This window comes from Pyrus communis, chromosome 9 (genome assembly GCF_041283825.1).
Source record: "Pyrus communis isolate YQ-2024b chromosome 9, ASM4128382v1, whole genome shotgun sequence".
Classification (NCBI taxonomy): domain Eukaryota; kingdom Viridiplantae; phylum Streptophyta; class Magnoliopsida; order Rosales; family Rosaceae; genus Pyrus; species Pyrus communis.
In genome coordinates, this window is record NC_142573.1 from 9,075,254 (window position 1) to 9,091,258 (window position 16,005).

The window sequence follows — 16,005 nt, forward strand, 5'->3', positions numbered from 1 at the left end:
TTTGTAAAACAGATGTGAAAAAAAGTCGATTTTTCAGAGCTGAATTTTGCAACTTCTTGTTTTTGGCTTTTTTTCATCCAAAACTATGAAAAAAAGCTAAAGCTGAATGTTTACCAAACACAAAAACAGTTCTCAATTTTTTTTATACCAGTTTTTTTCAGAATCACCTTAGTACCAAACCAGACCTTAGTTACACCTACTTTCCCCAGCACTCTATGAGAATCACACCCAGCACGGGTTTCCGGTCAAATATTTAGTCAAGAATCCAATGATCAAGATCTCGGTGCATAAAATTAACCAAGTACACCAGAATTTTCGAGCAGGCACATAAATTTGTACAAGCAAATGAGAGATAATATAAACATCTGTACAGCCATGAATTTATTTAATCCGATACAATTTTTTTCGGGTACGTAACAAGACCAGCACATATGAACAAGATGATTCTGTTTGACCTCCCTCTATACAAATTACACAGCTCCTGAAGCCCTAAACCCAACAAGGCATTTCACCATATAAACACGTAAATCATATTTGCAAATGGGATTTAACAGAGTCAGGAGATTACCCCAAAAAAACAGAGGCAAAAACCGAAACGAGAGATTCTGCACAAACCGGTTGAGTAACGCATGTGGCTGCAGAGTGACTTCACAATTCAGCGATACGCTTCACCTTATTAGACTCCTTGGTTGAATAACAATTTCCACAACTACAAATTAACAAAATGCTCTCTGCCGCTTTCGCTTCAATAAGTTCCTCAGTAAATATCAGAGGTATCCAGCACTCGAAAGCGGACACTAGCCATAATTTAGTTATTATACGCCCCATAGCTTGACTTCCTTCTCTACACTGTACACTTAACTATGCACAAGTTAGCAGCCCTACCCCCCGCTCAGGCGAGTAAGAAATAACAATAACTGTTAACTGTTCTCTGGCTTCTCATCCAGATCCCCCTTTGGGCTGTCCAATGAGTCGCCTGAGTAAGAGCCATCTGGCTGCCGGATACATATGTTCAAATTTCTGGAAAGGTAATTTTCCTGTAGGATTGACAAACATACAGAAATCGACTTAGCACAGGTCAACGTTGAGATCGAATTATGAAAATTAGGGGAGGAAAAGGCCAGTAGCATCATAAACGCACGACAGAGACAGATAAATCAAACATATAACCTGGTCAGTAGTTTCTTGGCCCTCTGAGTGGAAGAGAATTGGCCGGCAACGCTTGTCCTCATTCATTAGGCTTGAATTCTGAAAATGAGTCACAAGCGCAGCTTTGCCCTGGATTCGTGCATATGCCAATGAAGCAACTTTTTCACTGTTAAATTTCTCCCACTTCTTCCCATTTAATGCCTGCACCAATTTTAATGGTACAAGTACTCATAAATATTAAATGTGTTCCAAACTGTTTTAACTCTAACTGATGAATTTATAAAGCATTCTCGTATTGCCAGTCAAATATTAGGATAAAGTTCTTGGGATTGACCAGTAACAAACAAACGGATTAAAATGACCAAACTACCTCATAGAAGGCTATAATGTGGGTAGGAGACACCATATTGATGAAGGCATAACCCACATTGCACTTATTCTGCAAAAAGGAGAAGCGTGTTCCATTAGCATCATATCAACTTGCGAAAATTATAGAGCACTCGCATCAGTATTAGTGCAAAGAATTACCTTAAAGTCAATTGGCAGGTAGAGAAAGTCGTATGTACCACGGTGGTTTTCATCAATAGCAGCCAGCAGCATTTTGGAAGTGTACCTAATATGAGAAAGACAACATAGAACAGAATGATAAAGGTATTCAAAACCATAACCCAACAAAAAATAAAAGTTGCACATATCTACTTCCTAGGCTGATTACAACTTTTTTCTTACTTATTCGGGATGTTTTTTATCATTAAAGTAGTCCTAGTATCCTCCCCACTGATAATTTTATCTATATCAAGTTGATACTGCTTTTTACTATCCATCTGATTCCCAGGATTCTCTATTCGCCGACTTCTACCATGATCAGCCAACATCTCACTGATGGTTGCTGCCGGTCCAGTATATGAACCACTCCCAAGGTACACAGGACCATGCTTTGGCATTGACATCATTCTGAGACTAGGTGAGCCATTTTCAGTAACGTTTCCTGGAAGACCAACACCAACACTCAAAGTTGCACGACCACCCATGTTCATCATGTAATTCCCACTGTTGCGACTTAAACCCATGCCCCCAAACACCGGATTCATGAAGGATGTTTCTGGTGACTCTGGGAAAAAGCCAAAATGCCTCTCTAGAGGAACACCACCGGATGGAGCAGATCCCACATGATGGTTGTGTGAACTGAGAAAAGAGCCATGCCGGCTGGTTGATGAAAAGCCTTGCCCCTGTCCACTAGATGAAAATGGATGCCCCGCAGACAAGGTTGGCCAGGCAGAAGAACTAGGGTCAGCATAAGGAGATGGAGATGGACTGCCCCAGAGAAACTGAGGACCTGACAATGTTCCAATCCCTGATGAAGTTGAATTTGACTCGCCCAATGAGATGGGACCTGGACTTGCACTTAATTTCTGCTCTGGATAGGAATGAGAATGCTGATACGCTGCTCCTTGTGTTGATGGAGAGTTGCTATACATCGGATTTATATGGTTTGCCCTTCCTTGGTCCTTACCAATAGGCGCAATCTTAGGAGAGTTAGACAAATGAGCTGGGAGAATTGAAGCTAACCCAAGCAAATGGTTGCTGTCTGGACTGAGGCTTCCCAGACCCGGGGATTTACTAAAAGCATACTGGTTATGCTCAATGGGGCTTCCAATATGTGCCCAGGTACCTGTCATGGTAGCCAATGTTTTAGCTCAGAGCAGGATGTTGATTCCCAATAAGTACCAAACCACCAATACAGGAATCGATGAGCACAAGCACAAGCATAATTGAGTTTCAGATCTGAGAGACCTACCTGGAGGAGAGTTGGTCACAGGTGAACCCACTTGATGTCGGAAACTCCAAGTTTCATCTTGTTCAAGCTCTTGAGTAAGTTGTTGCATCAAGCTTCACAAAAAAAGAAAGTGCAATGAATTAATTATTTACCTAGCTTAACAATTCAACGACAACATCAACATTAAATCTGTAGCACGGATTCAGAAAGGTTAAATGTATAACATGATGGGAGTCAAAACATATCCAAAGACAGAAGCCGCATCTAGAGAGTCTACATATAGCACAAGACCTATGTAATAAATAAGCTACATATAGCAAAGGACCTATGTATCGAATAAGTAATCGAAAAGACCTTTGACGGTATATCCCTGGATATGATTCCCTTAGATGTAAGGAAGTTCTCATAAACACTTCGGATTAAATTTCACCACAAAACTTGTATTCAAAGTGAACCTGATTCCATACAGTGATTGACAGTACTTGAAGACACGTAAACAGCCATCTACCAAAGAAAACATATATTCCCTTGGATATAATGTTGTCTTTGGAAATACAAATAGTTAATCACAATTGATCCAAGAAAACCCTTATACCTCACTATTTGCGACTCTTAGGAATTTACTAAGATGATAAATTCAGGGCAATGCAAAATGCCTGAGCTCAAATTGTCAAATTGTTGCAGAACCCGCAGCAAGTAAATTCATACTCACTTTCTACGTGCTCCACCAGGGCGGCTGGGTTCGAGCTTTATGCGTTTCCCAGCTATGTCACTCCTATTTAATGCCCTTAAAGCTGCCTCTGCAGCTCGAACATCATAAAACTCTATGAATTTATGGTGTCTCTTGTGTGGGGTTTCCCGGATCTGCATTTTACTCATGGAAATTCAGAATTTATACAACCAATGAAGACAGTGAAAAGGTGCACAACTGCACATGCAATTCAAGGACGATAAGAAAAAGACAACATTTTCGCACAAAAGTTTACCTCTTTGACTTCCCCATAAGCCCCAAATATCTGTCGAAGGTCATCATTTGACACTGATGCATCCAAGTTGAACACCACAAGAGTTCCTTGGTTGATATCCTTTTCTGAAGGGTTGTCCTGAATTTCAGCACGGAAAAGGACTGATGTATAATGAATATTATGATTGAATCATGTATAATGAATATTATGATTGAATCACTAGTGCCTGAACAAATATAAGAGAAGATATTTATTCAAACCTTGGGAATAGAAAAATGAATGTCGAGTTTCCTCCGTCTCAAGGGCTTGTTCTGCAACGCACGCATTGCAGTGCGGGCGGCTCGGATGTCGTAGTAAGATATCATCACGAAGCCCCTGTGCTTGCATGCAGTGTATAAAGTTCTGATATCCCCAAATTGCTAGGGAAAAAAATGAGAGTTCTTTGAATGAGTGAAAAGTTGTAAATACATTTACAAGAACTTTTATTTTAAAGGACAAAAAAAATCAGAAAAACACTACCAATACCAAATTAGAGACCTTCTGTTTCCCACACACCAAGAGCAAACTCTCCGAAAGAAAAAAGATAAATGATTGCAAGGGCAGGATGACCAGTGTACCAAATTCATAATCTAACAAAAGACTGCAGCGAAGAACTTCCCACCGACAAGAACAATGTTGGCACGGGCTTAAAATTATCTCTAATGAATAATGGGAGTACATTACTCCGAATTGTAGCAGAATGAGGTTACTAACATTACAAGATTGCTGTTAATCACTAAACCCGAAACCTATATTAGTCAGTGAGTTTGTCAGTGCAAGTTACAACAATATAGACTAGACAAAGAGAGCCAAAACGAAACTCCAATGCAACCCGTAACTCAACCACCCAAAAGAAAACAAGTCAATGTTGAACCAACACATAGAAAACCAGAATATAAAACAAAATATACCAGGCAAAGATCCCATAGAAAACTGACTACCACGGTAGCATACCTCAAATAGAGCTCTCAACTCAGAGTCCTCAACGTTACTGTTGATATTTCTAACAAACAAGGTTCTAGATGGATGCTCTCCATACGGGTGCTCCCCAGCCACAGCTCCAACACCATTTGGAAGAGCATAATGACCAATCCCATTTGGAACAACCCCATCAGATATGCCTAGTTTTGACATGCCAATACCGAGGCTATCCTGGGATTCAAAATCCAATTCCATTCCACCTCCACTTCCAAACAGATCATACTCTTCCATCTCCTCCAGCTGATTAGGCAATCGACTTAGATCAAAATCATCTGTTATGCCTGCTAAGAGATCATCTTCATCATCAGGAAGCATGACCCTGAATGCCTTTGATTCATCGTTTTCAAGTGGATCCTTAGTCTCATTTTCTTGTTCAACATTGTTTAATTTGGGTAAACTATCATCAACAGATTGACCAAAATGCTCCGAAACAGGAAATTTCACTGCATATTCAGAAAATCAAGACTCAACCCTCAACAGCCATTCTACAGATAGGGATAACATTTTCATCAAAAAAATAACTTGCACGTACACTTTCCATGTGGAAGGACAGGTAATGAGCTCAAAAACAAGCTAGTATCACTTGATGCATGATGATTATTAGCAGATGGAATCTTGAAGGCCCCTACACAATTGGTCATAAATGACTATCAAGAGAAACATCAAGCATACATAAGGAAATATATGTAATATGTATATAGCATATGTACGTGGCTATGCGCCTGTGCAATGCTGCCATCAGTAAAGAAAAGAGAGGGAACCTTCAGAACGACCAAATATTATATCCCCTAAATGTTTCTCCATTGAATCACTTTCTGCAAAACAAGGAGAGTAAATATATAACGTTCAGTTATCAACAAACTCTCAAAATGTATTTTGCTAGTTCAGAAAACATGTGTGCGTACATGCAGATGCATCACATGCATCCAAAAATATTAACAAACAAATAATACATACAGAAGTCCATATGGTGCAAAAAAAAAAAAAAAACAAAGAAATCAGTGAAGTTTATCCTGAGTTCAAGTGCGTGGTTAAAAAAGTCGTTTGGATGACTAAAACAAGGTAAAGGTAGTCCTGAATCCCAATCATGTTGCTCCGTATATTTCATTGACGTGCTCCGTATGTTCATTAGGATTTTAACATAATTTATAGCTGACTTCACAACTCCAAAAGCAAAGACTTCAGCTCAGTTCCACAGTGTTTCTCTATTTGTTGAATCAACAAAGCAAGCAACATAATGTGACTCAGCACAACAGAAATTGGAAAGCATCAATAATTAATCTTCATTTTAACCAAGAAAAACCAGAAGAGCATCAGAATATAAACACATATATGTCAGAACTATCAAACTTGAAGAGGTAAATAATACATTTGCTCTCTTTAGTACACTTACAAATTGATGAATAAAAAATCTACGAAAAAATATACCGACAAATTTAAGATGCATGCAGAGAAGAATATAATCAAAGGACCAAGTATCCAGCAGCACTAAAATCAAACATCCACCAGAATTACCGACGATCGGATCGACTGATATAACCTCCACCAATATCAAAAGGGTGTATCAAAAACCATACGAGTTTTCGAATTGATGGGGTAAAAATATTACCAGCTTGACAGATTACCCCAAAAACAAAATGATAAGTCAAACATGATCAGATTGTTTTCAAATTAAGACGAAGAAACTGCTAAAGTAGCTCAAAAATTCAACTGGGTAACAAGTAAACGAAGTTCCAAACTCAAATCTAGCATGCAAATTCAACAAATGGACTTAAATGTTGCAATTTTTTCTACACCTACCCACTTCAGAACCCCAAAATTAGCTTTAAATTAACCAACTATCCCTCAATAGCAAAATTAATTTGACAAAAATAGAAAAACCCACATGCAATATCATCAACCAATCACATCAAAAATCCCAAAACTTCAAAAAAATCGCAAGGAAAAAAAAAAAACCAAAAACAAAAAACCCCAAATTTGAATTACCTCAACCAATTCAGGAGAGGGAAAGAGTAGAGAAATACAAGGAGTCTAGAGAGAGAGAGTACCGAGAGAGAGAGAGAGAGTAGAGACAAAAACAGCAGTTAGAAAGAGTCCATTGGAGTTGGGTTATCTGGCAATACTGATTTCAGGGCTCTTTGTCATGATCATCATGGAATTCTAGAGAGGAGAAAGCGAGTATGTGTGTAAGTGCGCGTGAGAGTTTCGTACAAGCAGAGATATATGTTTCTTCTACTCCTCCACTTCCTTCTCGCTCGCCGAGAAACCAGAGAGAAAATGTAAGAAAATTGCTCCTCAGCACAATCCAAAATTGTAATAACAGGAACTCCGAAATTATAAAAACATTAAAAATTGGGGGAAAAAAAATTAAAAAATAGAGTCAAATGATTGGAGGCAAGCACCAGTGGCATCAGCAGTATTACGAAAAATATTATTTTTTTTACTTTTTCAGACACTCTCTCACAACCCTTCACAAACCAGGGAAAGCTCTCTCAACTCTCTCTCCTCTTTTGAGAAATCGTTGATACAGCACGAATATACCGTTATAATAACATTTCGTATCTATACAACAACGATATCGTACATTTTTGTTAATATTTCGTTGTTTTATTATCATCCGCATAGCAGTCTACATGTGACATGTATGTAGTCTTTAAAATTTCTTCAATAGAGTCGATAATAAATAAAAATATTAAAAAAATCAAAAAAATTATAGAAATGGGAGGTGAAACTTCACCTCGTATCGGAAAAACTCTTATGTTTAGGCTGAAATCGATATGTATCATTGATATTTCTAACATATCGGTTAAATATCGAATAAACTCTTAAATTTCGTTCAAACTAATGTTTGACAATCCTTAAAGTTTCGTTTTAAATTTTCATTATTTTCATCCAAAGCAACCTAGATTGATATCTATATTCGATATATCTAAATATATTCCACAAATTTGCATATAGATACTTCTATTAATATTGATATTTTAATAACTACAAGTAAGTTATCCTCCTCTTTCTCTCTCTTGAGCTAGAAATTCGGCTGCATTTGAATCCCATTTAGCGTCCGTTGACACAAAGCATACGTGTGACACACCACAGTCCAAACTCTATACAAATTTCAGATAATTTCGTGGGGGCTTGCTAAATTTACACAACTGCCATGCTTCCCTCGCTTTTGCTGCTACGTGGGACCTTCTGATTCGATGAAGCAAGGGATTGGGTAGGGACTGGAGGGAGGTTCCGTTGGGGGTGGGTGCTGGAGATTATTGTATTACTTTATGGTGGTGGGGCAGCTGACGCGTTGTTGCGTCGACGACAGGGTTGGGTTCCACTACTTTTCTACGATATGACCTGAGGAATTTACAGACCTAATAAATAGGGGCCATGTGTTTTTGTAGTGGGCCGACTTTGACCTAGCCTTTTAGTTTTGGGCCCAACAAGTTGCAGTTAGGGGCTGGACCTTTTTCCGGGGTACAAATTGGGGTTGGGCTTTGAGTAGCTGTAGTTCATTTGAGTTGCATTGCATATATACACTCGTTAGACATTTTTCTATTGATTTTTTATATTGGAGGAAATATAAACACGAGATAGATAGATGTACTTGAAACCTTGAGTTCAATTCTCTTTGCTGATATCGCTTGTATAATTTTTTTGATAAACTATGACCTTAGTATTCGTAATGATTAAGAAATGAAAGGGTCAAGAGTGCCAAAATGGTGTCAGCAAAACAAACGATATACAACAAAGTTCGTGCGGGCTAGGATGGTTATGTAGTTATTGATTTCTTACTATTAAACAATTTAGAGGATCAAAATTTAAAAACTTTTTTTTTTACCCACGTAATAGCCAAAAGGAACAATCTGACTCTGAACCTTAAGTGCAAAGATAAATGCTCTTTAAAACTTTAGTAGGGAAAAGGGAAGATAAAAAAAGGGGTGTTGGAAACATGAATAGATACATAGCATAGCAGGGTGGGTGATTCAATCCTATCCATCTTCTTTGTCTAATAGGTGTGGGTATTGGGCAAAGAGTTCAAATAGGAATCAGTTCAAAATTAGCCCACAATAGCTATAAGGAGAAAAGGGGCTTTGCATGATGGATCAGGCTATTAAGTTTGTATATAAAATTTACAAACTAAATAATGTATCACTAATAAGAATGAGCATGTTTATCAATGTTTAGATAATAATTTGATCATCAACTTTCATATCATTTAATTTACTAAATTTTGTTTATAAATTTAGTCTCCCTAAGATTATCCTTGCATGAAACATCAAATAAGGAAACGTGTTGACAACTAATCCATGTTTTACTTGGATTCTTCTGAAAATATGTAAGAGAAATGCTAAGAAGACTCTGGCAATGTGTAACTCTTCATGGACTTTCTATCACCTCACAGTTTAATGTCAATTCGCGTGCTAACTTTGTAAAACACTGTGCAAAAAACATGATATAGCAGAAAGTCTATAGAGAATTTCAATTTTCAAATAGTCTCCTTAATATTTCTTAATATGTAATTCATTCACACGTGCAAAACGAGTTATGCAAATATTTATTGGGGTGTGCTATCTACACACCATTTTTTACTTCTCACACACCTCTTATTAATTTAAGTCTTTTGATCTTATTCAATTCATCCGATTCGACGGCAGAAAATTAAAAACTTGTGTGAGAAGTAAAAAATGGTGTGGATATCACACCCCTATTTATTACTTATCAGCTTTCTGTTCCTATTTGTGTTGACTTCAACAACAATCTGTTACACGGGTGTCTGAATTGGTTCAATAGCAAGGTCAATTAGTTTATAATCAAGGTTTGACAATCCTTCCTCCCAAACCAACTCGATCGCACCGAGTAGGTTGGTCGTCTTTTACAATTCTTAGGCCTCTGTTCATTACATGTTACTAGGTGGGATTGTCTTAAAGGAGACAATAGTCTCATGCTTAGTGCAAGTACGAACTAATGAAAATAAGACTAGTTCGGACTAGCTTGGAACTCGAGTCATCACTAGTGAATATCATCATACACTAGAACAACTAACAATCAAGATTCAATTCACCCTATTTTAGGACTCGTATATGCTGCATAAAGCACCAGTCTTCATGTGATTGTAGTATTAGAGCGCATATCATTGTTACACTTAGTCATGTTCATGTCAGAATACCTCTGCATAAACTTGTGTGTCAACATGTGTCGATGAGCACTCGATATGAGATGTTTGTTTATGCGAGATTATGTTGATTACGGACGTCATGTGCTTATTTACGAAATATTGTGACGTATTGAATCTTCGAGATATTGTAGGCTACGGTAAGTATTTTCTTACCATACTTAGTATGTATATTTTGAAAACTATACTTGTTTTACGGTGAAGGGTTATTATGTTTTCGAAAAGATTTTTACAAAGCTTTATTTTTAGGACCACTTAGCTTTGTTTTTTTGCCCCTCCAAGTTTAGTAGCTGAGCTTTCGTATCAACGAGGATTCTTGGCAAATCTGGTATTGGAGACTACCTCAGATGGTATAATTCTTAATACACTCTACTGTAGTTTACTTATGCTCTGACATCACGTGTGATATGGGTTCATTTCCTTTCACCAGTGCACTCTTATACTCTGACACTTTTATGTTTAAATTTATTCACATATTCCACTACATTACACTTTATGGCTTCGTCACCTTCTAGGTGTCGACCAGTACGGCTCGATTTGGAGTCCTAGTGGACATTCCGGATCAGGGTGTGTCAATTTGGTATCAGAGCATAAGTTTGGGCAGTATTGCGTTCATTACATGCGTGATGTAAGCATTCTTGGTTCTTGAACCTAATTGTCTAATCTTGCCAACTCGTTGAATACGAAAAAATGTGTTAACTTTTCCTAAGTTTTGGGTATTTTAGATGAATTATCGACATTCTAGAAGAACATTTCAACGACTACCTCAAGACGTTATACAAAGAACCTTACTGCCAAGGAAAATCCCGATTCGGAGACAAGTTTGTGACCCTAAATCAGGGCTATTGTGTCGAAAATTATGTACCATCGAAGACTTTACTCTTCAATCCCACTACTATTATCTCATCATCTTTACCAATCCTTTCAAGTTAGAAAACCAAGAATAGCCTTGATTCCTTGGTAGTATCTATTAGTATACCATATATCATAATTCCTACGGAGTTTACTTTCGTCGAGATTTCCAGAAATGTCTCGAGTGACAATGTGGTGCTAAAGTGGTAGTACTTGACGAAAGAACATCTAGGGACAATCACTTTTAGTCCCCGATAGCACTAATATTTTCAAGCGCACTAGTAATCATTTCGGATCTTCAAGAGGAAGATCGACTTTCGTTTAAGTCCCTTCTAAAGTAAATTATTAGCAAATTCCTTTTTCCGACTTTAGGACATTCTAACCAATACCAGTTTCTAGAAATTTTGTTGGTGCTGAACTCGTCATTTCGATGAGCATAGGCACATGTGCACAAGTTGTTATACCTACAGTCAGTAGAAATCCCCGAAGTAGTAAGTATTTCCCTAAAATTAATGAACCACCTCACAGGACTAGTTCCTTACCAATCGTTCGAAAGCATCCACCCAAACGAGCTCTAACCTGTAATCAGCCTACAATGGCGCTACTAATTGACGATATTAGCCGATATTCTGGAATTGTCAACCAATATTCAAGCGGTCTGATTTCTGATAATGGACACATGCTAGTATCTGGGAGTGATACCCTTATGCCAGAACACCAGTTCACAGTTTCAGGGTAGTGAACAATATCAAAATAAAATGTGCGTTAATCAGTGACGCAACTGATAGATTAATTAACAATGACTACCTGAGCCAAAGAAACTAAATCATGGAAACTTAGGAGCAAGCTTTGTATTAGGATAGTAAACTCGTAGTTGTTTTTACCTTATCACCTATCTAGGTAAACAAAACCTCTTCGATTAGCCACCTTTTCGATCACTTCCACGGGTAAACAATAGAATCGAAGTACGAATTAATTTCTCACTATTATAGTGAATTGAGTATCAAGAAAGTTATGAAGATCTATTAGCACTTGCCATAGTGAAAGGAAGTAGTATAGTACGTTTCGAGGACATACATCTTTGGCATCATTTCTCTAAATTTTACCTGGGATATCACCAAATGGTGAAGTGAAGTATACCATCAATCCATTTTCTCGTAATACACTAGTTTTCTTTGCATCTTTTCAAACAAATCCTACATCTTTGAGATAACCTAATTACGAAAGTTTACCGATTAGGAATTTATCCAACCAAACACCCTATCTAGATAACCTCAAACCTATCCACGAAGACGCAAGGCCAAACCTTAAGATCATACCTAGATTTTAACGACTCAATCAGTTGACATCGAAAAACCGTTAACCCCTACTTCAAGATGATGGTTTCTCCGACCAACTTTTGGAACCCCAGTTTCTTTCATAGCTTGACGAATTCGTAGTAATCTTATAGACAAAATTCTCACATATCCCAGCAACGAGATTAAATTCTCCAAACACTAGTAGTCAGCTTTATACCAAATTCCACAAATGTTAGCTTTGTTTAAATGGGTACGTTTCTTGGGAGACGTGCTCTCAGTGGACGAAATTCTTTTCTTTTCCCAAAAAAGTTATGAGGGAAGGAAATTGAAATTCTCACAAAGTGTTGTGAAATTCGAGATATCCTTGGTCTTGTCAATTTCATCGATAATTTGTTAGCGATTTTTTGGCTATAGTGTTTTTCCTCACTTAACGACCAAGGAAAGTTAGTTTAGTTGGGATGTTGAGTATGAGTAAAGTTTCTGACAACTGAACTGTTGTCTCACCTTACCTTTGTTTTACACCTTTCGACATTGATCATTTTGGAAATCCATGATGACATGTTCTTTTGATGTTTCGACTGTGCTGAGGCAGCATGACGGAGAATCACTTATATTTTCCAATGGTTAGAACCGTTTGAAATGAACCGTCTTATTCATGACCTAGAATCAACAATTGTCACCTTCATTTGAAAACCAGATGACATTTCTCTGTAGAGTAGCGTGTCCAAAATCTTTATCAACCTTACAAATTTCTTAAATACACTTTCTTTTGGAATGAGCTAAATTTCTGGTAGCAACGATGGAAGAACTAAACCAACGTCTATGATTGCACTATAGTGTATAACCCCGGTTGTGCACATGTAATTACTGTTTACAGCAGCAAAAGACATATCTAGCATTTCCTATCACATCCTAGCTGGAGTTCACAAGCATCGATTTGACATTATTTCCGAATTATCAAGAAATCGTTCGAGTGTTCATAATCACTTCCTATATATGGATGGAGTTGGGAAATATCATCATAAACCCCCGATACGAGGCATGTTGTACATGTGGAGATTATGATGATTTTTCGGTGATTATCGATCGACTTGACAAGCTAACTCACTTTTCATTGGTTTAGAAGGACTACATTTTAGACCAGTTGATGAAATTTCTCATTTTTGAATTTATCGGATTTCTTGGCATTTCGAGTGATATCTACGTTGATCGTGATTCCATAGTCACCTCCTTCTACCTGAAGGCATTTCAGTCAACCTTGGGTACGTATCTACCCTACTGCACTTCGTATTATTTTGAAGCCGATAGACTGTCTAGAAGAACCATTGACATTGGAATTGTAGTTGTGACCATTAATTCCTCAACCACCTATTGAATACTCTGCTGAACGAATCCTTACCGTTGGTGATTGAATATTCAGGAAGCTACAATTGAAGCGAGATATATGCATCCAAACCAGTTACCGTGTATCCTAGAGTTCATGGACTTGTTTTGAACCTCAGATACTTAAGTGTTCTTTTAGCCTTCCCGACATAGTTTTTCGCTAAATTCGAGAGAAATTCAACATGAAGTTGTTCGCTAAGGCATTGTGAATTACATTGTTTGACTATTTGGTGTGCATGTCACTATTGTATCTCCTTGTGACATGCGTTTCATTTCCAAGTCTTGGGAAGCCTTTTTGAAGGTTATGAGTACTAAGTTTTTATCCTGTATCACATTTTTACCTTCAGACTAACGACCAGTCTAAACGAACTATCTAGACCTTAGTGGATGAATTACATTTTGTCTGTTCTACAATTAGCATGGTTGTAACACATAGTTATCTTTATTTTAGTTGCTTGTAACTACGGTGACAATTTTTGGTTTTGGGTATGACACTGTTTAGACGTAGTATGAAGATTTTATGCATAGCACATGATTGACTGGGGAGTATTACGAACATATATTTGAATAATCGAGAATACAATTGTGCTAGTTGTGTTGTCGCCCGAGAGGGTAGTACGTGAGTGCGGTCAAGGGGCTAATCAAACAATTATATATATTTCCCAATGAGGGGCATGATGGTACTATTGCACCCTCGGGAATTTGTTACTTGCTTATCGAGACAATAGTGAGCTGTCGATATAGCGGGCTGCAGACCGTAATATCGATAACTTATTCGTTGTGTTTGTTAAGCAAGTAGACAAGTAGGTCATTTTACATTAGCATTTGGATTTGTTTATTTTATTAGTTATTTATTGTTTGAGGCTTAACCCAAAGATGCTACACACTTACCTTTGGAGTACGTAACACAACGAGTGCGTAGGTGAAAAATAATCTATTTTCAGTTTTAATTTCAGTGCAATTATTTTAACTTTACATTAATATATATATATATGTATTTTGATGGGAGGTTATTATACATATATAAATACTTTCGACTTATTGTTTTATAAGAAGTATTATATTATAGTATTGTATTGAGGGAGAAAGAAAGTATGAGTTTGGAGGTATAAAAGAGGAATCATTGCAATCCGATCGCGACAGAATGACACCCTCTTTTATGCAACCGTTTTAGCTTGATTTCTTCCTTATATATACTTTCTTCTTATCTTCTGGAGTAGATTATGTATAGCAAATGATTTCAAATTTCGAGGACGAAATTTTTTTAAGGTGGGTAGATTGTGACAACCCATCCTTAATTTTATGATTTTATTAATTTTTAAAAAAGTGAATTGAGGAAAATGCCCCTAGAGACGAAGGTGTTGACTTTCATTGACCAACGTATTGGGAGACTTATGAAACATTCTTTTAACATATCCTCGTAGTGCTCATCACTACAAACACGTAGACGTAAGCGGAATCGAAATCGGAGCTATGGTTAAAATTTTACAGAAATTACAAACATTGAGGGCATTTCGGTAATTTCACGTTGCGGGTATATTTTTTTTGTTTTGTCTTTTATGGCATTAATTTGTGCAGCCAGTAGGGCCCACACCACTCATCCCCTCACTTTCGTGTCCTTTCCTTCCCTTTTTTTTTTCTCGGACACATTTCTATACTTTCTTTTTTTTTTTCTTTTTTTTTTTTCCACACACTCTATAAATCTCTCTTTCTCTTAACCTTCTCATTTCATATCTCTCATTTATTCATCGGCAGCACCGAGATGGTGCAACCTCCCCGACGAGCTCTACCAGAACTACAAGTGTCTATCATGACACTCTCCCTATTTCATCACCTCTCTCTCTCTCTCTTGTTTCTCTTTACCTTGGCTGGTATGGAGAAGCAACATCAGATCACCATCTGACAAAGCCAACGTCAGCGAGTTTTCGGTATTTTGACCAAGGGTAAGCCTCTGGACCCTTCAACCTTAAAACTTATTGCTTTTAGAACTTTTGATATGGTCTTTAAACTTTAGAATGCAATTTGGTAGAGTTGATGTTGAAAAACATCTTGGGAAAATATCCCTAGATTTTTTAGCAAGGAATCGTGGCCATCCGACCACTTTCAAGACATTTTTCCGGCCAACTTCGACCGTATCTCCGCCCCGCTTCAATATAGATCTATTCCCTGCATTTCCTACTTCACTTAGGTCTTTGAACCATCGATTTTGGTTGAGTATCGAGCTCGATATGAGCTCTAAAAATCAGACCAAAAACCTGCAAAACACAGGCCTTCGCAAGGAAGACGAGTATGGTCGTATTTGCAGGCGCGTGAGGGAGCCAAAGTGGTGGCACGTGTAGCACCTGGCTGCCGATGCAACCACCTTGTGGCTGCGCGTGGGGGAACCTGAGCTCC

At 37.7% G+C, this 16,005-nt stretch overlaps 1 protein-coding gene across 5 annotated transcripts; it reads right to left on the reverse strand.

Annotated features, from left to right (window-relative positions):
• Positions 1-312: 312 nt before the first annotated feature.
• Positions 313-7,450, reverse strand: LOC137739892 (protein MEI2-like 2). Of its 5 annotated transcripts, none has more exons than XM_088699468.1 (13): positions 6,936-7,450; positions 5,673-5,726; positions 5,444-5,536; positions 4,885-5,354; positions 4,152-4,310; positions 3,913-4,029; positions 3,639-3,790; positions 2,948-3,039; positions 1,879-2,821; positions 1,678-1,762; positions 1,520-1,588; positions 1,171-1,350; positions 313-1,037 (listed from the first exon to the last, which is right to left on the reverse strand). In XM_088699468.1, exons 2-13 carry the CDS (start codon positions 5,713-5,715, stop codon positions 921-923), a joined length of 2,520 nt encoding a protein of 839 aa, XP_088555594.1. In that variant the 5' UTR covers positions 5,716-5,726; positions 6,936-7,450; the 3' UTR covers positions 313-920. The 5 variants fall into 5 exon arrangements, with proteins under 5 accessions (XP_088555594.1, XP_088555597.1, XP_068335731.2 ...); XM_088699471.1 differs by having other exon boundaries at positions 5,622-5,726; positions 6,936-7,417; XM_068479630.2 differs by having other exon boundaries at positions 6,960-7,381.
• Between the last annotated feature and the right edge of the window lie 8,555 nt (positions 7,451-16,005).